This window comes from Microtus ochrogaster, assembly GCF_000317375.1.
Source record: "Microtus ochrogaster isolate Prairie Vole_2 chromosome 6 unlocalized genomic scaffold, MicOch1.0 chr6_random_2, whole genome shotgun sequence".
NCBI lineage: Eukaryota > Metazoa > Chordata > Mammalia > Rodentia > Cricetidae > Microtus > Microtus ochrogaster.
In genome coordinates, this window is record NW_004949095.1 from 7,791,540 (window position 1) to 7,815,615 (window position 24,076).

The 24,076-nt window shown below is 41.2% G+C and overlaps 1 protein-coding gene across 1 annotated transcript in view; it reads right to left on the reverse strand.

The window, feature by feature from the left end:
* Positions 1 to 9,534: 9,534 nt before the first annotated feature.
* The window catches only part of Pappa2 (pappalysin 2), a 246,201-nt gene continuing 231,659 nt past the window's right edge, over positions 9,535 to 24,076 (reverse strand). The window contains exons 21-22 of the mRNA XM_005363933.2: positions 11,530 to 11,628; positions 9,535 to 9,617 (exon numbers count right to left, since the gene is read on the reverse strand). Coding sequence (XP_005363990.1) covers positions 9,543 to 9,617; positions 11,530 to 11,628 — 174 coding nt within the window. The 3' untranslated portion in view covers positions 9,535 to 9,542. The remainder of the gene's footprint in view (positions 9,618 to 11,529; positions 11,629 to 24,076) is intronic.

A 24,076-nucleotide genomic window follows, 5' to 3' on the forward strand; every position in this document is an offset into this window, starting at 1 on the left:
AAACAAACAAACAAAAACCAAAACCAAAAAAAAAAAAAAACAGAAAAGAAAAGAAATAAGTAAAGCCAACTACAGAGCAAGTTCAAGGACAGCCAAACTCAGGCAGTGAATGTAACCATGGAAACAGAAAACTGGTGACAATGTATTGAACAATGGGGTTGTGTTCCAGCCCCATCAAGCAACAGAAATTGGCAGCTTCAGCCATACAGTTCTGGTTTTAGAGTCAAGGAACTACTAAGGAAAGATGCTGAGGTCAGACATGTGTTAGGGGTGTTCCTGAATGGAGGCCTAGAGAGGCCATTGAGGGGAGCTGTGGAGCTGAAGCCTGGATTGCCTTGAAGAACCCAAGATGTTGGAGATGCCAAGGCCATGGGCTAACTGTCAAGGAAAGCTGCTAACAGGGAGTAGAATCAGCCCAAGGGAAAGAAGTGTGCTGCTGTCAACAAAGCTAAAAGGAGTTGGAGACCTGAAGAGCAATTTGACATCAGACATGGAGATGCACAGTTTAGAGACTGCCCTGTTTTCGGTCTTGCTTTAGTCCAGTATTTTCTCCCTCTACTCCCTTCCCTAAGTTTTGGAATAGTAATGCATATCCTGTGGCATTACATATTGGAAGCATGTGATCTGCCTTTTTTATTTCAATTTTATAGGGGACTATAGTTAAGAGATTGCATAAATCTCATTAGACTTTTAAATAAGTCTGAGACTTTTATAAACTACGGGGACTTTTGAAGTTGGACTGAAGGCATTTTGCATTGTATGTTTATAAGCCTTTAGAGGCCATGGAGCAAAATGTGGGGGCTTGAAAGAAAATGACCCCCAAAGGAAGTGGCACTATCAGGAGATATAACCTTACTGAAGTAGGTATAGTCTTGTTGGAGGAAGTGTGCCATTGTGGAAGCTAGCTTTGAGGTCTTATATATGTTCAAGGCACGCCCAGTATCTCAGCTCACTTCATGTTGTCTGCAACATATAGACTTCTTAGCTACCTCTCCAATGTCGTGGCTGCCTTCCTGCTGCCATATCCCACCATGATGATAATGGACTGAACCTCTGAACTGTAAGAAAGCCACAAATGCTTTCTTTCTTAAGAGTTGCTGTGGTCATGGTGTCTATTCACAGCAATAGAAACCCTAAGACAACACTGAATACAATAATGATGTTCTAAGCAATGTTGTAAGCACTGATTCCTCTAAGCCAGAGAAGGTTATAATACGAAATGCACGGCACTGGGAGGCAGTGAGCTTCATAATAAGAGACCAACTCAGAATGAGGTCGGACAGAATCTCTGAAAAGGAATGCCAGTGTAGTAGGGTCCTTGGTGTTACTCTCGGATCTGAGAACCCACAAAACAGAACACTGATTTCTAAGGAAATGAAGCATTCTAGAGTAGCAGGGTTTGTTAATATACAGGCTATAGAAACAGACTGCTGGGTTCAATTCTGGTTCTGCCTATTGCAGGCTTGACAACCTTGCTCTTTTTGTAGACCAGGTGGCCTGGTCTTTCTGTAGACCAGGTCTTGGTCTTTCTGTACCTCTCTGAGTAGCTCTTACGTCTATTATTATCTCTGAGTAGCTCTCATGTTTCCATTACTCATCTAGTGATGCTGTCTCCTTATCTAGTAAACATTGTATAAAGGTGTCATGGAAATCACAGCTTAGAATAGGATAGGTTTTTACTTTTTAGTTTCTCATTGGAGGCTCATCTGTGCCCAATGTCTCCTTACATCGATCATGAGATGTAAGTAACATGATTTAAAACTTCATGCCCAGGGCATAGATGTAACAGTGAAAGAGCACTTGCCTGGCAGGTGTGAAGTGCTGGCTTCAATCTCCAGGACTATGTTGGGTAGTTTTATGTCAACTTAACACATGCTAAAGTCGTTTGAGAGGATTCCCTCCTCAATTAAGAAAATGGCACCGTAGGACCAGGCTGTAGGCAAGCCTATAAGGTATTTTCTTAACTAGTGATATTGATCAGGGTGAAGGCCCAGTTCATTGTGGATCATGCCATGCTTCGGCTGGTGGTCCTGGGTTTTATGAGAAAGCAGGCTATGCCCACCATGGGGACTAAGCCAGTAAGCACAACCCCTCCAAGGCCTCTGCATCAGCTCCTGCCTCCAAGTTCTGACACTGCTTGAGTTCCTGTCCTGGCTTAGGTAATGGACTACAATATGGAAATGGACATCAAACAAGCCATTCCTTCCCAACCTGCTTCATGACAGCAATAGAAATGCTAAGTACTGTCAAAAATAAAACAAAACAGCACACAAGGAAAATGCTTGAAAAGCAAGTGGAGTGATAAGTATAGCATGCTACAACTATACTCCAGCAAGGTACCTACTAGTTACACATTTAACCACTCACATTTAATGGATTGACACAAAGTAATGTACAAGAGAAATTTCTTCTGTCTCACTAGTCATATTTCATATACTAGATCTCAAGATCTGTGTGGTGGCTGATGCACTGAGTAACTCAAATAGAGAACATTGTGGAAATCCGCACTGGATAGGGTTATTATAAAATATTTAATGATCCAATCTCTTGCTTTTTGAATAAAATTACCAGTTTTTTTGTGACATAACTAACGCAATTTTCTAGGTAGATTCCATTTGCATTTACGAGTCCAGTTTTCCAGTTCCTAAGAAGTTCCTCTTAGCCTGTTTTCCCCTTCTCAGTGGTAAGCTTTACCACGGTTACCCTACAAATCCAATTTGCTTCTCCCTGGGTCAGTGGGCTAGAACATCTCCTGGTCCAGCTACCCGGGAGTCAGCATATGCTCTCCCTCTCCTAAGCATAGAGTTAATGATGGCACACGTCCCAGTGGTCCTCTAAGGTCAGACTCCCAGGATGCTTGAGGGTTTGAAAGTCTTTAGAAAGCAGTTTCCTGAGCTTCTGTACTTTCCAAATTCTGAGACAGTAGACTACACTCACTGTCTCCAACACATGCTCCTTAATCCCTGCTTGCCTGGCACTGCAAGCATTGGGCATTCAGTAAACTGATGGTTAGAAAGAGTCAGTAATTAGATGTTTATCTAGTGGGGGTTGGAGGCAGAATTCAAATTACGGTTTGCCTGACTTTCCATCTTTGCAGGACATGAGAAAATCTTCCTTGCTCCCAGCTTCTCAAGGACAGAATCCCAGTTAAAGTGGAGAAGATATAAGTAGTGTTTCTCAGTGAAGACCACTTGGAAGTTTTGTGTGGCTATTGATTCATCACCAACAGAGTCAATACTTTGAAGTCATTTGTGTCCTAACAATTTGGTTTGCCCTCTAGAAAACACTGAGCTGTATATCAATTGTGATATCAGGGCATTTTCTAGTTTTGACAGAGTTTCTGTGAGATTTAAATATGTTACTTTTATGTTTACAAACATTTAAAGACAAAAACATGTAGGCTACCTAGTGGAGAGAAAAAGCAAATTGATACACTGTGCATAGCTGGGTAGTAATGACAATGTCATCACTCTCTGTATTTGTTTTTATTTGTATTCAAATAAATGTCTTTGATGTGAACAAGGACAAAGAAGAGGAAGCTCAACTATATTAAATTATCCTTAGAAGGAAATTTGATTGGGAAAACATTGGCAAATTGCAGTTCCTCAGAACTATCTTGCAGAGCTTAGAAGTTTTTTAAAAACATATTTGTTGGTAACTCTACACAGATAGTAAGAGGAACGCATCCCAACCTTGCCACACTAGTTCTTATGAATGTTTGACAATGTTGCCTAAAATGGAGTAGCAGGGTCAGGAAAAACAAAACTAAAAATGACCATCAGAAAGGAAGTGCATGAAGCAGACCCATGCACTGATCACCAGACTGGATTCTCATGGGAAAACACCAGCTTGACAGACGTGAGGATAAATATGGACTCTCTAAACCAAGGCTGTTCGTGCGCAGGAGTAACGTGCGAGAGACACACAGAAAGTTCATTGGCACAGATCATTACAAATACACGATCCTTTAAAAACTATCAGAGAGTGGGAATCAGTGATATTCTTTTAAAATTTGTTTTTCATACAATACATTGTGGTCATCCCTCACTCCTACCCACCCGACTCTGTACTCTTTCTCCTCTGTCTCTCTTGATCTCTCTCTGTCCCTGTCTCTCTGTCTCTCACACAAAATATGAAAATCAAATGAAGTGATTTACAAAGAAACGTGATTCAGGGGCTGGGAAGAGAGCTCAGCGTATTAAATACTTACACTGTAAGCGCAAGGGCCTAGGAGCCACCCACCCCCCAGGAATGGTGGTGCACATTTCTAAGCCCAGCACTGGGGAGATGGAGATAAGTGGATCCCTCAGAAGCACTGAGCAGAAAGTAGCCTAACCCGTTGCACAAGTTCCAGGACAGAGAGATACTCTGTCTTAAAAGGAAAATGTGGATAGTGCTTGAGGAACAATATCCAAGGCTGTCCTCTGGCCTCCACACACACATACATACATGTATGCCAACATATGTTTGTGCACTCACATGCATGAATACATGTGTATTCACACATGCATGTACACACACACATGTGACCAAACACCAGGTCTGGAGACTCATTGGAGCAATTTTGAAGTATAAAGCATCCTGTTTACCTTTTCCATCCCTAGGGCATCTCATCACCTGCAAGGCCAGAAAAGAAAAGCAGGTCTCTTGCTCAGGTCTCTCAGATTATGGATGAGTATTCATGTCATTTCAATTTGTCAGTCAATGAAAACCAGAGCTCTAAAGTTTCTGTCCAGGACTTTCCCTGGGGAAACTATTAAGAAGAATGCAACCTTGCCAGCTATTTCTGTCCAGCTGTCCAAACTGGCATGTTCAAGGGCATCTGCTTACACTCAGGGCCTGGCATGAGAAGAGGGTCGATGGAGGGTACTCAAGGAGGATTTCCTACCATTTGACATGGACTACAGCAGGAAAGAAGAAAGACTAGGAAAACCACAATGAGTACCTTCAAGTACAAACAGATGAAAAGCTGTGAACTTTCCCATTGCAGAAGGCTCTGGGCTCACTCTTGGGTCTACTGAGTTGCATATGGCATAACAGAAAACACTTTACATTTAAGAGCAAAGCCCAAGACAAAACAAAAACTGGAGTCTGATTCCAATGTGCAGCTTAGTATACATACTTCAGACTTCTAATAATCTCTCTGTCATGCAATTTCCTCACTTGTGAACTGGCAAAAGCAAAAGTGATCTAGCCTCTTACCCAGTTAGCAAAAATGACATGAAGGCACCTTGCAAGTTATTGCAGAAAATTCCAGGTAATAATTTCTTTTATTATTTCCCACAACCCAAAATTATGTTTCCAGCTATTTTTCCTCATGTCTTCCCTAGTGTTTGATAGGTGGGACAGGCTATCCATGTGGCTTTCCCAGCTATGCCTAGCATAAGCAGAGAATTTAGCCTGTTGATCCCAGGTGCAGAAGCCTCCTCCAGGTTGCTAAACACAGGCTTTATATGAAATTTCAAGCTAATTTCTGTCTGTCCATCGAGGAAAGTTCGTAAAAAGAGCAAATTAAAATTCTTGTTCTAAAACTTGCTCTCCTAACTCCCCTTTCTCTCCGAAATGACAGTGTCACAAACAGAGGTAGCAGTGACACCTCTGACACTTCCCCACCTCCTTTTTTCTTATTGATCTCTAGTTATTTTCTTCTTGCACCTCAGTATCCCCCAAACCAGGCTTGAAGCTGGTTTAGTTGTGTGATCTGGGAGAACTTTCTTCTCCAGACTGGGGGCTCGTGTTCTCATCTGTGAAGCACGTGATTTTCAGACTCCCCCCCCCCCCAAATAAGATTGTGTTAATCAAATGCCTGGTTCATATTGATTTAGTACTCTAGTACTCTCTTTCAGCTAAGCCGGACGCCTCACTGGTGTCCAATAATGGACAGGCTTTTCCGTCACTATCTCTGCATCTTCTCTTTTCTACTCCCTCCTCTGCTTCTGCCTATCAAATCACAGACAACCTTTACCAAGCACCCATCAAAGGCCATCTCCTGTTAGTCCCCAGAGATGACGCTTATCACTTCTGAAATGTAAATGATTCTTGAACAGTATTTTATAGCTCACAAGGCACTTGGCATTATTGTCACACACCCTACCTTTGTAAATGTCATCTCTTCTTGTGGGCTTTTGTGTTTATCTCTCTTTCATAACCTATTTATATAACACATAGTTTTCAAGTGACTGAGGGGTATGATCAGCCAATAAAGGAATTGCGGATCTGGTAGAGGCCAATGAAAAGTGACTCAGAAATAAATCATTTAAACAAAGAATAAGACACCAAACACACTTCATATTTTGTGTGCTGATTTTTTAATGAACATTTTATAATCTTATAAAATAACTGGTGGTAGCTGTTTTACATTACAATACAGTAGATCAGCTCCTTTCACTGTGTTCCAATCATATCATCCCCTTGGGTGCTAACTGACACACTCAACAGCAATCACGCAGAATAGATGAACTGTCAAGACCAATGCCTTTTAATGTTGGAAAGGGAAGGGAAGAACCAAGGAGACTCTCCACTCACTACTTTTTCTGCCTGAATCTGCACATTGTCCTTGTTGACCTCTTTCCTGTCTCTGGGATTGAAGACTGCCACGTTAGCCACTGAAGTCAGCCACCCCTCAGCCACATGGACCTCAGACTTCTAGTTATTAGGAACAAGAAGAAATGGAGAAGTGAATCTGGAACAAAGAGCCAGACAGAGGGTCCTGGATGACATTATGGATGTGTAAGAGAAACAAGATGCAGACAAACACATGGGGACATGTGAGTTGTCCCTGGGATCTATGATCATTTTCTTTATTAGGGACTTGTGTTGCTCCAAACACTGAAGCCCGGGGACAAAGTCTAGACAAGACTGCAGCTGCTGTCTCTAGTTGATTCTGGCTAAGTGGCCTTCAGGCTGAAGAGATTTTTATACACCACAGAAACAGTCCTCTTGCCTTCCCAGGGCATGGTGAATGTTGCCAAGGGAAAAACAAAGTATCTTCAAATGAACTATGGAGTGGAAATGCCCTCTCTGCTACTCTTAATTAACTTAATAGAAAGGCTGAGCATGGACACACGGGGCCATAGCCTTTCTGGGCAGGGCTATGCCCAGGATAGCTATTACCCTGTGTCTGGCTCTGTCTCATCTGTCATGATTGCCCAAGGCATCCTAGAATTTGGATGTTTCTCCAAGAGAACAATTTTATAGTGCGTGCGTGCGTGTGTGTGTGTGTGTGTGTGTATGTGTGTGTGTGTATTTAGTAGAGAATCTAACTTTTCTCTCATTCTTTCTATTTTAAATTTATCAGGATCCAAAAATACATGAGTTGTCTCTTCTGACTGAGGGCACTAAGTGAGACCCAGACAGTGAACAGTATTTAAGCAACTGTGTACTTTGTAACTAGGAGTAGAGGCAATAAAGGAATTTTGGATTAATAAACTCTGTTCTTCTCTATCTCAATGACTCTGTTTTTCGTATTTGACTTACTTAAAGGTAAGAATGTGTACATTGCTACAGCCACAGTCATTGCAGAATATTGCTCTTCTCGTAAACAGCGTGGATGATGTGCTGATGATGGTTAATAATGTTGCCTTTCTCCTTTTACTGATCAGTTGCTTCATTGATAATGAAGAATAGGGAGAACACAAGAGAAGCTGTGGAGATATCAGAGATGGCTTCAAATTTTGTCTGCTCTCAGTTTCCACTGAAGAAAAAATTAGGGGGAGACAGAGCTCAGAGCCTTTTTAAGAGGACAAGACCAATGTTAAACAGGAAAAACTAACTTTCTAGGTCTGATCCAGAAACTGTTATAAGAACACAGAGCTAGATAAGATCTCATGGGGAAATGTGAGCCCAAGATGGGTGGAAACAGAAGAGTTAATATGACTGATTTGTGTGCAGTCCATATAGCTATCAAATGTGATTGATTTGTGTGTAGTTCATATAGCTATTGAATGTGATTGATTTGTGTGCAATCCATATAGCTATCAAATGTGATTGATTTGGGTGTAGTCCATATAGCTATCGAATGTGATTTATTTGGGTGTAGTCCATACAGCTACTGAACAAGAAATGGCAAAGATAACAACATGGACCCTAAATAGTTGAAATTCTTCTTTCTCCCCACAGAGTGTCACCCTCGCTCCACATGTTCCCAGGCTCCCTTCCTGGGTTGCTGCAAACTTTAGGTGCTGCCACTTGAATACGATTTATCTTGTCGCTCAGAGGATCACTCCAGCCTCCTCTGAAGCCTTGGGACAGGGACTTCCTCACTCATTCTGTCCTCTTATCCCCCACCCTGCTTTAATCCTGACCCCCCCCCAACCTCTCTGACAGTCTTGATGCGTCCGTCCCTCTCGATTCTTTCATCGCCTGTTACCTTTCCCTTACTGTGTTTCCAAAGCCTTTACTTTTCTCAGAAAGTCAAGAGCTGGTGATGTGGCTGTGAATGACGGCCAGACTTTGGGACTTCCGACAAGGAGAGACACCAACCAGCCAAGTATGAAGAGGGTGTAAGTTCCTGTAAAGCCCGGTGTTCGGAGAATGAGCCCTAATACAACGAGACTGACTGGCTGGCAGCTACACTTGGACTAGGCGCACGAAGGAGTGGAAAAGACCCTGGACTTCACCAACACTAATAGAGTTCTGAGAAGGGGAGGTTTGTGTGTTCCTTTTGCCGATACTTAGAAACCATTGTCTAGTTCTACTAGACTGCTGCCAAATGGGTTCCCATTTGTAACTTTCCATGCCTCTTGCTCTTAGCATGCCAAATCTACCTCCCTTCAGCAGGCCCAGCTCCCAGGTCATAAAATGATGCTCAGCTGACAGGCCATGATCCAGAATTGCATTTCCTCTTTCTTCTACCTGCCAAACTGTCAATCCTGATCAATAGAAGGAGGGCAAAAGGACCTTTCTGTTCTCGAAGCTTCAGTATCCATCTGGACATGAACTTCACAGCAGCATGTGTGGAACAATGGATAACTTTTAGCTTAGTAAACAGCAAAATATATAATATTTATATAATTATGTTTAAATACTTACAAAGACATAGCTAAGTGCATTACTTAAGAGAGACTACTCAAAAGAAAGGCAAAGGGTCAGTTTAGAGTAGATAGCCCTGAAAGATGACAGTCCATCTGAAATGGGGATTAACAGAGTGTCCCTGGCAGCTTACCTTCTAATATTCTGTTTTACACGCTGGGTGGGGTTGAGCCACTGACAGCGTGCAGAGTGGGGAAGAGAGTGAGAGCTGAGAAAAGGGTGAAGCAGAGGACAAACGAGGAAGAGGGATCCTGCCTGTCACCTTTCTCCTTCCTTTTTTAATCAACTGTTTTTTTTTAAAGACACTTTCGCCCTTAATTCCTCCGTGCTTGGCCTACGTAATGCATTAATTGGCACCCACAAACATTCTCTTGCATGTCTTAATGACTCTCCATTCTAGGCTCTCCTTCAGTCGTGGGACCTGGATTGTTCATTCATCCTTTGCATCCTGAGGCAGGAGCCTCTCTCTTAGTCTGCCTCCAGGGTAGAGAGGGTGGGCTCTGGTCCTAGAGTTACTGATTTTCTTCTGCCTTAGGGTCTCGGCAGGTACACTCATCCTGGTCACAGTCCGCAGCAAATGGAATGACCTAGGGGAATGAACAGGAAGTTGAAATCATTAAGTTGTGTGTGTATCAATTGCCTTTAATTTCCCTCACTTGGTCCTACAAAGAAGCATAAGATCAGAGGTTTGTATCATAGATCAGTAATCAACACTGGGCCGTCTTGTGATATCATTTTAGGCAAGGGAATCCATCACTGCTTTCCTTTCTTCATCTATAAGGTGAGAAGACATCAGTTCCACCCTCCAGAAAACATCTTCATTCTTGGGATAAATGGATGGTGGAACACGTTTATACCTTGCTACACACCTATAACTGTTGTTGGCATAATCCCTAACATTACTGACAACGTCTAGTTTGATTGTTTCTGTTGCAATCCTCCTAGATGGAAAGACGAATGTCAGCACATCTCCTGTGAGGACCACTACCACTGACTTCACTCAGAGCAATGGCTGCCACACGGGAAGCCTAGACTCCCTAAATGTTCCATGTTTCTGACTTTGTGCTCTTGGGGCAGCGGGATAATTCCTGAAATCTTCATATGCATGAACATTTGCCTTTCTTGAGCCTAAGGTATACTGTGGGGTGGTGAGACATCGCAACTCCCTACCCTCTGTGTGTGAGACTGTTAGCTCAGTTCTATGTAATTATCCCTCTCCCATTTCAGAGATGACACAGAAAAGCTGCTTTTGTTTCTGCTTGTACTGTTACCAACAGATAAGCAATTCCTTTAATTAGAATCAAAGACAATGGCTGCTACTGAGCCACAAGAGTGGTAAATACCTTTTGGGTACTCATGATTAAATGAGATAACCAGCAATGTCACACATCAGTGCAGCCGCACTGAGGGATGGGTTTAGTGACTGCACATTTTGATTGGAGGACGGGTGAGACTATTTGCACATGTGAAATAAAACATGATGTAGGAGTCAGCAGAGATGTGGTGTGCCTTTAGCATCTCAGCTTTTTTGTATACTGGCCCAGGTTCGCACAGAATGAAACCTAGAGAGTTAAACAACTTCTTCCAAGGTGGCCATGCCTTCCTGAATATACATAGACTCCTTGAGTAGCTATTTCCACAAGTAAGAATAGAAAATAGCCGGCCAGATTTCTGCCTTCTTGTCAACGTTCCTAATTTGTTTCTCTTAGCTCAAGACTGGTAAGTTGTCAGGGAAAGAGAGGGCCAAATTTGTTGATGATGTATTGAGTCCCTGAGCACTCCGTGTTGTCACCTCGTTCATATGTAATGTTGAACATAGTGCCTGGCACATAGTGAGCAGAGGGGGCAGAACCTGTCTGTGGTACTCTAGTCTGTGTATAGCTCATCATGTCTTTATTGTGGAGATAATACAGAGAAGAAAATAACACCAGGAGATTTCCAATTGAATTTGCCAACTAGCTTCAAATATCACCAGAACACTTGCATTTTTTTACTCATAACATTGTAAAATTTCAGCTCACTCAGTTTTACAGATGTAAGGAGCTTATCTATTAATTTAGTGGAGCCAAGAGTAACAGAGACAAAGGGTATCAGACAAAGGGATGCTGCAGATCTGCTCAAGAGAGTGGCTCATGTAGCTCCTGTAATTATATCCCTATGATGTATTTGTAATAGAGCAAAGGTAAGTAATAACCGGGAAGTTTTTTCCACTGGTCATCTAGAACCTTTAAGAGAAGGAAGACATTTTCTGGTCTGGGCAATGATAGGCTGGCAGGAGACTTTCAGGAACAAAAGCCATTGCTGTCCCAATGGGTCACTGTATTGGGAAGACGTACTCACTACCCCTTTTCCTAATCAGCTAATCTCCTCATCACTCCAGAAACTCCTTACTCATTGCCATTCCCTCCTAACGACTGTACCATGAAGGAGAGCTAGCAAGACCCTCCTAACTCCCGGAGCCACATGACCTTCCCACCCACCCCAGGTGCTCTCACTTACCTTCTTGGAGGACAGTGTGGACGAGCAGCAGTCTCCCCCATCATAGCGGCAATAGGCCCGGTTATTGATAGTGTCACACCAACCATCTGCTTGGAAAGGCTGGGAAGAGATGGGGTCAGTGTCCTGTGTAGCTCCAGGGCCCCAGTTTCCCTCCCCTCAATTTACCTCTAACCTACTCCAACCCAATTGACAAAATACACACGAGACTGGCGATGAACACCCAAAAGGCAGAACACATTCTCAAGTACTTGACAAGCCTTGAGAAAAGCTTTGTTCCCAAGGCTCTGTCTACATTCCTGCCTAGCACCTGTTTCTGGCCCAGTCTAAGGTCTGTTTCTATCGTTAAGCTTTCTGCTCAGTTACATTAGATTTCTGGTAATAATAAATCTTCATAGTATTATATTGTATACTTCCACATTTTAATTCTGTCTTTTGTTAGAAAACACCTGTGTTGTGAGCAATGTCGGCTCTATCAGTGAGAAGACAAAATTGTGAACAGAGAAGAATCTCCCAGCTCACATAGCCAGGGTCACGTAGAGCTAGACATTATTCACCACATATCTTGCCTTTATACTACTTCCCTTCATTATTAGGCCCTTCTCCAAAGCCTGGCACTTAGAAGCACTAGAAGTCCTCAACTTCTGTGATGGCCTTTATGTTGTCTGTCCAAAGTGGAAGTGGTCCGAGGTTAAGAACACCAGAGTTGGCACAAAAAAATATATTCCCACACGTTCAGCTAGGTACCTGATGCACGGCAGTTAGACACAGTGTTTGAGCAGGGAGTTGAACTGTTTCCATACACTCCTGTTACTGCTGTCAGTAACAGGAACCAAAATGGGAAATGGGCCCAGACTAAACCAGAGTCAATGGACTGTTTCACCCCAAAAGGGAATGTGTGATAAGAACAGCAACCAGTAGTTAAAAAAACACTTCAGCCAACCAATGCATTGCTTCTCCAGATAGTTACCTCTTGAGGGAAATAAACTGCACAGCATCTAAGAGGGTCTATCAGCCAGTCTAACTGCACTGAAACCCTGGCTTATCTTCTCCCCTTCATGCTCAAATGTAAACGCATAGGAAACATGTCGTGGTCAAGCTCTTTGATTGATAGAACTTTGGCATTCAGAGACCACCTATCAGTTACAGGTGAAGATCACTTCCTCTCTCCGACCTTCCTTAAATGTCAGCTATGAAGATTATTCCATACTCCATATGCTTTGATAAAATAGATCACTCAATTCAGTAATGACCATGAAATAAAGTTCGGCAATTGAGTTACATCAGAACAAGTTTGTCCAAGGCATTACTTCAGTGTTTTGATTTATTCTATGGGGTCCTGAGGTCATTTGAATATCTCATCTCAGCTGTATACCCATTTGCCAACCACTGGATAGAAGCTACTTGTAGGGGAGACCTCAACAGCTGTTGCACAGCTGTACAGCAATGTCAGATGAGAGCAGGAAGGGACACGAATTCTGTTTGCAACATAGACCTCTCTGTGAGAACCAACAAAAACCCAGAGGTGAACATTTGTCTTTCTCAGTAGAGCCAGTTGCTTTGGCTCCAGGAAGCTTGAGATGACTATATGAGCAGGCACGGGGGAGCGGATCCATCTTTTAAGATCCCTCCAGTTCCTCTTCCTTTTTTCAAGTGTTTCGAGAATAATTTACTCACCCAATACTAAGCTCTGTTACTCTTCCTCCTACCTTTCCAAATTAATTGGCCACACTTGGTCAGCTTCTTTTTTACTGTCTATATAATTGTTATGATTACAAAAACGCACAGATCTCTCCACTTCCCATGCATATATTTTCACACTCTTCAGAATGGAGGGAATGGTAAGGCTGGAGATGTTTTCCTTTTCAAATAAAACTTATATTTTCTGCATGCATGTGTGTGCATTTATGTGTGTGCTAGTGCATCTGTACGTGTGCGCACACTTGTGGAGGTGAGGGGCCAACTTTAGGTTTCATTATACAGGTTCCACCTGTGTTTTGGTTGTTTTGAGATGAGGTCTAAACCTCATCAAGTAGACTAGGCCAGAGAACCTTAGAGAGCTATCTATTTCTGCCTCCCCTGCACTATGATTAGAAGTGTGTAACAAAATCCAGGTTGGTTTTTGTTGTTGTTGTTTGTTTGTTTGTAACAGGGGTTCTGGGATCAAATTCAGGTCCTTATGCTTGTAAGATAAGAACATCACAAACAGAGCTATTTCCCCAGTCTACATTTTGGAATAATTTTAGGAAAAAATCCAGGGTAATTGTAAAATCTTTACCATGGATAGTTTCTCATCTCAAGAACATAAGAGACTACATGATGAAGCAGTCACAGCCTAGGTGACCTTCCCTAGGCCTCACTGGGTTTCTCTTGCAATGATCCCCAAGTGATTTCTAAAAGCTCTTTGATTTTTACTCCTAAAAGGTCATGGGGAGAAGAAAGAATTTCTAAGAAGAAGGTAGATATATAGAGAAATTTTGGAAAGACACATGGGTTTAATATACTATCTACCTATTAGAATTAATTGTTCTTTCCCTAACGTGCCAACCGCTGCACCCTCAACCAATAGAATCTCCTATGGCAATATGTGCCAAGGAAGACTGACAGTTTGAAGCCAAAGCTAAAAAGGAAAGAGCAGGAAAGGAAAAAAGACTAATTGATCCAAAGTTTGAAAACATTCAAAGACTGAATTTGGAGTATGCTTTTGTTGCAACAGTTGAATAAGTCAGACTCAGTACACTCCTCTCTCAAGACTATTCCCCAAGAGAGGGTATTTGGATGATTTTGGTCCTGTGCACAAGGATACATTTCCCCCACCTGTATATATGCTTCATTTACACCATAAGGTGTGCCCTGTAAGTGTAATTTTTAAACACTTAAAGCTTATTTCATAGAGGTCACTTTTTGATTCTCATTTTAATCATGCTGACAATGAAAAAAATCTATAAAATGCATCTACTTATACAACACAAAATCGTCAATAAGAACATTAGTTCTTCTCAATGTTCAGGAAGATTCATTTCCTTACTAAATATGCTTTCTATTGTACACACACACACACACACACACACACACACACACACACACACAATTTCAGCTGTTATTTTGCATTGAGACAGAAATCCAAGCCTGTAGATAATAGCTAAAGTAAACTTATTAATCGAAGACTGTTGGAGCTGTTCCTCTTACGACATTTTCCCTTTATTGTTGTAGGAGACTATTTGTTCCCAGCTGCTCAGCTCCAAAATAACCACATTCATTATTTGCAATACTGTTTGGCCAATAGCATAAGCATTTTACTAGCTAGCTCTTACATCTAGAATTAACCCATTTCTATTAGTTTTTATTTTGGCATGAGGTTTGTGGCCTACTGGCAAGGTTCCAACTGGTGGCTCACGTCTTTCCCTTCTGGTGGCTACATGGCATCTCCTGACTCTGCCTTCTTTCTCCCAGCATTCAGTTTAGTTTTCCCTGCCTAGCTCTAATTTGCCCTATAACAACAGACAAAGCCAACTTCTTTATTCATTAACCAATAAGAGCAACACATATACAGAAGGACTTCCCATACCACTTTATGGTATCCATTTTTGTTGTTACAGAAAGGCTTATCTTGCTGACCTCTTAGTGGTAACTGTATTGTAAGGTGAGAGGACCAGATGAATCATAAATGAGAGTACACTTGGCACACACACCAGTCTATTCTGTCTGTATTGCTTTGGATGTTTCACTAAAATAAGTACAATTTCTTCTTCATTAGTGCAATTATTATAGGAGGCTCCTTGTACACAGAATGAGTTGTTATTCTCATTATATCCAATGATATTTATTGTTTTGCAGCTCTTCCCCCTAAAGACTGAGCCACAAAGATGGCAGCTCTGTTGTCTGTGGCTGTAGCATAGTTATTCAGCCAACCAGCCAACATTCTTGATTCTATACCTATATATGCAGGGTCTCTCTATCTCTATGTACATATACATATATGTATGTGTATGTATATATAAACTATACCTATATTGCAGGACCACTACATATATACATATATATATACATACATATATATTATACATTTGTGTGTGTGTGTGTGTGTGTGTGTGTGTGTGTGTGTGTAAGATAGAGGTAGTGAAAACATGGCTCCCCCTCTTGGGGAAGGCCACTGTTAGTAGTCTCAGTCTGATGGGCTAGCTCAGTGCTGGAATCAAAATCAAAATGTGGATGAGAAATAACTTGATTTAGATTTAGGGATGAGAGGATCTACTTGTGGGGGCTTCTGCCATATCCTCAATGGATAATAATGTCGGACTAGGTGATTCTACAGGGAGGAAGAATCTGAAAGAACTATGAAAGGAGAAGAAAGACAATAGAGGAGGCCTGTTAGGTCGCCCCAGAGCCCACCCACAAGAGAGTGCTAAAAACTTTGATTGATAGACTAGCAATGCAGTCCTTGTGGAAACAAGACCAAGAACTGTTTTTTTTTTTTCCTGTAGCTTCAAGTAGAACCTAAGACCACAACTATGTTGTAAAAAAGCAGTTCCGACCACCATCCTCCTACTCTGGTAATGTAAAGGTTGGGATCTCAACCAGAAGGGACCCTCCCTCTGGGAAACTTGGGGCATGAATTCCTGTTTGATTATAAGGATGACTTAAACCAGGAGTAGGCATTAAAGCCTGGCTTCATGTCAAGCACTCTTTTCTCTCTGTGTGTGTCATTTTTTTTTTTTTTTTTGGTTTTTCGCCACAGGGTTTCTCTGTGGTTTTGAAGCCTGTCCTGGAACTAGCTCTTGTAGACCAGGCTGGTCTCGAACTCACAGAGATCCGCCTACCTCTGCCTCCCAAGTGCTGGAATTAAAGGCGTTCGCCACCACCGCCTGGCTTTGTGTGTGTCATTTTTGAACAAGCTTTCCTGTTACTCAGATGAGAAATCAAAGCACCCATTTGCTAACACTTTCTAGAATGTGTTGGAACTCCAAAGATACCTCTTTCCAGGCAAGCTATGATGAGACACCCACATGAAGCTCCACATAGTAGACTGGTCTGTGGACCAAGTGGCCCCACCCACTTGCTCTTCAAGTATGATGACATTTTGCTTCGTTCTCAGCCTCACCTTGTACTATATGGCTTCAATGCCTGTATATTCCCAGATCAAGTAAATCTACAATTGCTATTAAACTATATTAAGATGTGAGACTTTTAAGATGGAATTGGGCCATGGGAGATCTGTCCTCACAAACGGATAAATGCTAGTGTGTCAACAGAGAGTTTGTTGTAAAAGGGGAGATTGGCTTGGCTTCTTTGCCTTTCCATAGCCACATTGTCTCTCTCCTGCTCCCATTTATAACCTACCTTTCATCATCAGATGAAAATTTGACCTTAAATGTCTTTAGACTCCAAAAATGGGATTATGGATTGATATTCATTAGAAATTATTCAGGTTTAAGTAGTCTTTGTTTCAACCGCACAAATAACTCAAGACACCTCAGCTATGTCCTCTGTATTCATAAGGCCTGGATTTTACATGCAACATCTTTAAAGGACAGAAAATGGGGAGTCCCATTCCAAATCTTCCCTTATGATCTTGTACACAAAATTTAGAAGGCCTTTGATGCCTTTCATGCATGTATATTGCGAGAACTCCACTTGATTATCAGTAAGATAATCAGTCCCATAAATTGGTTATGATAAAGACCAAAGGTAAAGACATGAAATAGTGGAGTTATAGAAAAGTGTGTGGTTCCTGTAACTAATATAATCTAGCAACCCCTCTGTTGGGTACATACTGAGAGAAACAGGGAAAAAGTTTTTAGTTTAATTTAGTTTTGTTTTGCTTTTAATAAGGGCCATAGAAACAGGAAATCCCAGGGATAGATGTAGGCTTAAAGACTACTTAGTATAAAATGTGCACTTTACAAATAAAATGGGGCCTTAAGAAGTAAACTGTGTTATAGAGAGATGGCTTAGTCAGTAATGTACATGCTGTGCAATCACAGGACCTGAGTTTGGTTACCAGCACTCATGGGAAAAGCTAAATGGTGCCTCATAGTGTAATACCAGCACTCAGAAGACAGAGACAGAAGGATCTAGAAGGTGTTGCGCAGCCAATCTACTTGAATTAAGGAGCTTATGGCTCGGAGAGAGACCATGTCTCACAAAACAATTAGAGAGTGATTGGGGAAGACAGCTGAGGTGTGCACTGATATAAAATAAACCCAATATCCCACACAGAAAGAAGGAAAATGTCATAGTTGTAAGTTTTTATGGGCTCCCATGTCTTTGCCTCTACTCTGTTTCTCAGTTGTAGACTAAGGTTTATCCCAAATAAGTGCGCTAGCGCTTTAGTTCCCCCGAGACTTGATGCTTGCTGATCCATTTTACCTGAAGATAGCTATCCCCAGGAGGAAGCACTGGTGTGTTCCAATCATATCAACAGAAGCATTGCATTCTGGGCATCAGGTGCTAAATCTAGTTTGATGTTACACTGCGGTCATCAGGGGCAATGAGGAAAGGAAGGCACTCTTGTCTTCCAGCGCTCGCCTCTTGGTGTGAGAGAAGGCATGTCACAGCTGTGTGGTTACAATAGTCTTGGAAATGAGATATTAAAATGAATATCTTAGAAACTTTTAGTTACATCTTTCTCTGGAATCTCTTATCTGGCTTTCTGAATCCCCAGTTCTTCCTGACTTAGAGCTACTATGGCATGTTTTATGTATGTACGACATGAAACTTCACACTCTGGATGTTTGAGCTTAGGATCTTATAACCTTTCTAGGTCCCAGCCTCTAGTTCAATCTATACATAGTACTTTCTCAACAAATAAATTTATATGATGATTCCTCTGTTTAAAAGTGAGAGGCCAACTTCATTTGTCTATGAACAGATCCCTCCTTTTCACTATGCCTCTACTGAGAGGGCACTTGGTAGAAAAGTCGCTTTATCTCCAATGCTACACAGAAAAACCCTGTCTCAAACAAAACAAAACAAAGCAAAAAAATGAAAAAGAAATGTTGCTTTATAAGATTCACATCATTTACACATGTTTACATTTATAGTACATCTTTAAAAGTATTGATAGGCATCAATTATATCAGTGTATTAATATTGTAATATATTAGAAATTCTATTGTATATTAGCAATGATATGCATCAATTTCTGCAGGTAAAAGTCAAATAAAGAATATATAAACCCTATGTATAAACCACCTAAAATGAAAATGGAGGGGGGAATTAGGAAGGGTGGGAAGTATGAGTGAGGCAGGAGAATGAGGGAAAGGAAACGTGGAGGGGCAGCCAAACTTAAGTGTGTAAGAAGATATAACTAATCAAAAATTAAAGAAAAATTAAAAACATTCTCTCAGTTTCACAACTAAGATTTTAAGAAAGGAAGAAAAATTCTCCAGGGAACAAAAGAGAAAGAAAATGAAAAATGCAACAGAAAGACAGTAAATTATGAACATCTTAGGGGTGACTGCGACGAGGTCACAGATCTTTGCAAAGTGTGGAGGAATCACTGACACTGTCAGTGTTCTGCTAAGAGTGCTCATGAGAAATGCAAAGAATGGCACAGCCAAAGCTGACATTGCACAGACAGTGTGCCTTACATGGAAGACTTGGGGTCTGGTCCTGCTTATTAGATTTGAAGTCTTCATAACTTTGACTCAAGCTTTTGCTAAATTCATGAATAACTAAGATACCAAGAGCCTCTAGATTTTCAGCTTAAAGGAACAGCACATCGAAGGCCAGGGCTCAATTCTATCATCAATAAGCAAGAAGCAGTTGTAAGAAATTCATGGACAGATACATTCTGTTGGCTATCAGAGGGATGCTGACATGGGCTCTAGTCATTTTAGTCTTTAGTCTTTTCAGACCTGAGGAGTAGATTTAGGTCTTTCAACCTGTTAGGAAATCACTCTACCATTGAATTGTACCTACTGCCCCTTTTCCTGACAATCTTGCTAAGTGGTGTACTTGAACTCACTCAGTAGCCCTGTTTAGCCACCCCAATGCCTAAGATCATAGGTCTGTGCCACCATGCCTGGCTTGGGGTCTTGTCTTCTAGTCTACAATGTATTTATGTTTCATGTGTAGTTTTATGGACTCTCTATAAGACCTCCAAGTTCTCCAGGTTCAGTCTACCAGACCTACAGCAAAGGTAAATATGCCCTTTTACAAGGACTGAAAGAAAGCCTTAACATAATCTGTTTACCTATAATACCTGACATCAGGAACAGAGCAACTTCTGATAAATGCCTAAGAAATCAATATCCATTGAGCAAAGTAGTTTAAAGAAATTGAAATAAAAGAAGGAAAACAAGCAAAATAAGATCACATGACTTCCTTCTCTGCAATGTCTCATCTCCTTCAAAAGACCCAGAGCACTAACCCTCCTGTCACAGAAAGCATAAAGACTATGGAGCCTGAAAAAAGACAATAGGTACAGATACCATGTTACAAATGCTCAGAGTCCTGCCTTGTTCACCCCTCCTCCTGGCCCGCTATAGCTGCACAAGTCACTGTGCTATAAATGATAGCACCTTTGCTTGAACATGGAATGCCAGTGCCCACATCACAGATTACTGTATAGCGTAGATGAACCAATGGAACCAGAATGATTAAGACAGTTTTATACCCATAGCAAACATTAAGCAACTCAGTTTCATGAATATAGGAGAGGATACCACCATGTAGGCCTCAGAGGCTCATGAATGAGCTTTCTGCATCAAGGTCCTGGTAAACAAAACCTCAAGATTCTACTGCCAACATCTTTGGGATAAACCACAGTTGCTCCTGTCTTTGACAATTTCTTGCTCATTCACCTTCATTACATACAGAAGGATCTGAGTCACGGCAGAGTGAGGGTCAGGTATATGGGAAATGAGTTTGGAATACGTAAAACCGAAAGAGGAAGGCCTGCCTTGGCTCTAAAAGTCCTCAAAGCATAACAGTAACCTGGGTATCTCAGTCATCACAGGCTCCTCTTCTCTGAGAGTAAGAATGAATGCCTTGGGACACTAGGAACAAAATGGCAGAAAAACAATCTTAATTGAGAGGGAAGGCATAAAAAGCAGAAATCAAAACAGTCCAACTCATTAGTTCATAAAGGCAATTCTGAAGAAGGCCCATGGGAGTCACCTCTCAGAATTCAACAAACATCAGCTTAGTCTGATGCATAGGTGCTGATGTACTAGACATCGGGTAGATGATGTAAGAGAATAGCGGGCTCAGGTAGAGTGCACTGGTGAAGCAATCACTTAGCATCCTAGAGGCTTTGGTCTGATCCCCCAAAACCTGGTGGGAGGAATTTAGAGAGGAGAGTAACCTGGAAGTACCCCTGCTTGTGTGATCCCCATAGAACTGGATTCTTCTGTGTACTTCTGACCTTGAGACACAGTGGCACCAATGAACTAAGGAGAACACCGGGAATTCCCTGAACAAACAGCTGTTAAGTCATTGCTCTTTTAACAAAGAAAGCCAAAGTTTGTCAGGAGAGCATGCAAGCCACTTGTCTCACTCCAGTTATGAAAATAAGAAACCCCATGAGCAGAAACAGCCAGTTCACCCAGGCCTGTTTCAGAATTTATTTTTGGAGAATTTTGAACACAGACTTGGGTTGTATCACTAAGATAAGTACTCTTGACCCAGGCAAGGTTTGTTGCTTGTAGTTTACTTCCCAGTGCCCACCTCCACTGTAGCTCTGGGAAATCCCTCAAATTCACATGAGCATACATACATAAATACATAATTAAAAAAATCTTTAGGTGAGGCAGTGATGGTGCATGCCTTTAATCCAAGCACCAGGTGGGCAAGGGCAGGCGAATCTGAATTCAAGGCCAGCCTGGAACAGAGTGAGTTCCAGGACTGACAGAGCTACACAGAGTAACCCTGACTCCAAAAATGAAAGGAGAAAAAAACTAAACAGCATTCATGATATTGTGTGCATCAATTAGGGAGGACATAGTTGGTGTTCAACCAGATTTTAGGGCATAACTGATAGCAATCTAGACTAGACTAAGGTTACATGGGAACAGATGCACCAGAGAAAGGGAAGTCAGAGAGCTGAAAGGTGAAAACTTGGTTGTTATTTTTTATGGTTTTGGGACATGGAATTGGGTTTAGATGCCTAGATTGCCCAAGGAGGAGTTCTGAGTGATGGTGGGGTATGTAGGTGGCATAAAGTGAGCTGGAAATGGAGAACTCGGTACTCTCAAAGTCTGCAAGTATATGCCACATAGTTTGGTGATAAATAGGAGTCACATAATATTTTGTCTCCAGGTTAGGCCTCTAGGTGGGAAAAGATTCACCCCTACCACTATCTCCAACTAACAGTAGCCACTACCGTGGCTCTCAACAGAAATGTGGATGGCAAGTTTGCCGGAGTGCTGTGGCTTGGATAGGATTTTATGGAGGGATGTGCATCTCTGTCTATATCTTGGAGACAGTTGGAGCTGTGATGTGGGATTCCTCTTTGTATGCTGTGAATACTGTTGGTTAATAACGAATCTGCTTTGAACCTATTGCAGCACAGAATAGGGCAAGGTGGGAATTCCAAGCAAATAGAGAAAGAGAGAGTAGGCAGAGTCAAAGATACACCATGTAGCTGCTGGAGGAGAAAGATGCTAGCCACCACCCAGAACCTTGCCTGTAGGCCATGACGTTGTGGTGATGCACAAAATAATAGAAATGGGCTAATTTAAAATGTAAGAGTTACTTAATAAGAAACCTAAGCTAATAGACTAAGCAGTGTTATAATTAATATAGTTTTCTGTGTGATTATTTCAGGTCTGGGCAACCAGAACTAATGAACAGCCTCCACCTACAAATTGGTGCCAATGAGATCAGCTATATCCATGTAAAATCTAAGAAAGCTTGGAAAGGAATTATAGACACAAAAGAACAAATTAAGAGCAGTTTCTTGGTGACCACATTTTTTTCAGATAGCCTCTGTCTGTTGGAGGTGAGCATAGGTATGGCTCCTCTAAGAGAAGGCTTCCTGATTCAGCAGGAGCAACCAAAACTGAGCTGCTTCTTTAAAAGGGCTTCCTCATTTGTGCTAGTTGTGCAAACAGCTCTGGCTCTTTAAGATCAAGCCTTAGAATGGGGTTTGTAAACAGAGTGCTACAACTTGCTTAATGGCAACATAGACTTGCTGTGTGCCTGAAAATAGGGCTGTAAGCATGACTTGCAGAGATGGCACTGAATGGACCTCTGCCATGTTGGACTGGGTAGAGCCAAAAGGCAAAGCAGCCTTAGTCCTAGCCATGCCACTTAGCATTTTTAGAATCAGTCCTGGACAGAAAAAGATTACAGATATACAATAAAGACAGATTCAGATGAAAAAGACCTCTAAATGGGCCACAGTGTTGGATAAATGTATATAGGCTTGGGAGAGAGAAGAAAAAGAATATAGACAGTTATAAAAAAGAAATAGTTTGAAAAATAAAACAAAGTCTTTAAAGAGACAGAGTACAGACAGTCAAAGATTAAAGGAATAAAGAAAAAATAAGCCTCGTAAAGACAGAATATACACAGAGAGTCTGGATTTTCTATATTATTGTGTTCACTTTGAATTTTTTGACTGTGAATGAGCTAAGTATAGAGAGATATTTGATTCTAAGCTAAACCAACATATATGTTTTAAAGGTATCTTGACGTCAAAATTTGGGTCTAAGGATATGTTGCTTTGGAAAAGAGGTTCCACTTTCTACAGAGGGTGAGAACCTGTGGATTCCTTCCAGACTAATGTTGTTTGATGGACCAAGACCCCTGAGAGGTCACCGTAAACTTCTAAAAACACCTCACCCAATAAACAGCAGGAAGCAGTATGAAGAGAACTATGTTCAAGTTCCTTAATATTGTTTATAAATGTTTGTTCACACTTAAAGAGGAATATGATATAAAGATGAATACTTTGCATTGGTATGGATTTTGGTTTATTAATACAAATTTAAGGTTAATTTTGTTATATGTATATTTCTGCTCTTGATTAAGGTATTGTGTTTGTGCAGCTCATTTACAAATGTAATGTATAATTAAGAAATATAGGTTAATAGATAGTACCTATGATAATCAAACTTGTAGTCATGATAGCTAGGTTTTCTAGATATACAGAGATGTATTTCAGATAGCTAGATATTCTTCAAGCTTGTAATCATGTTACATAGGTTTTCTAGATATATAGAGATATATTTCAATTAGATAAGTACTCTTCAAACCTTTCAAAGACTAACAAAATATGGCATTTAGAATGTTTTAAGAACTTAGGACTTTTCTTGACAATGAGACACATCTGCCCCTGAAAGCACCAATCTACTTCAAGTGGATGATGGCCATTAAAGAGGCTCCTTATGGAGCTTGTTAGCTATTTGGACAAGGAAATTGCTCTTGCCTAGACTGCTTGATGTTATACAATATAAACTGGACATACAGGACCCATAGAAAAATGGCTGCTAAAGTTGCCTAAAGAAGGTGAGACAGTGACTGGGAGAAGATCTTCACCAACCCCGCAACTGACAAAGGTCTGATCTCCAAAATATATAAAGATCTCAAGAAACTAGACTGT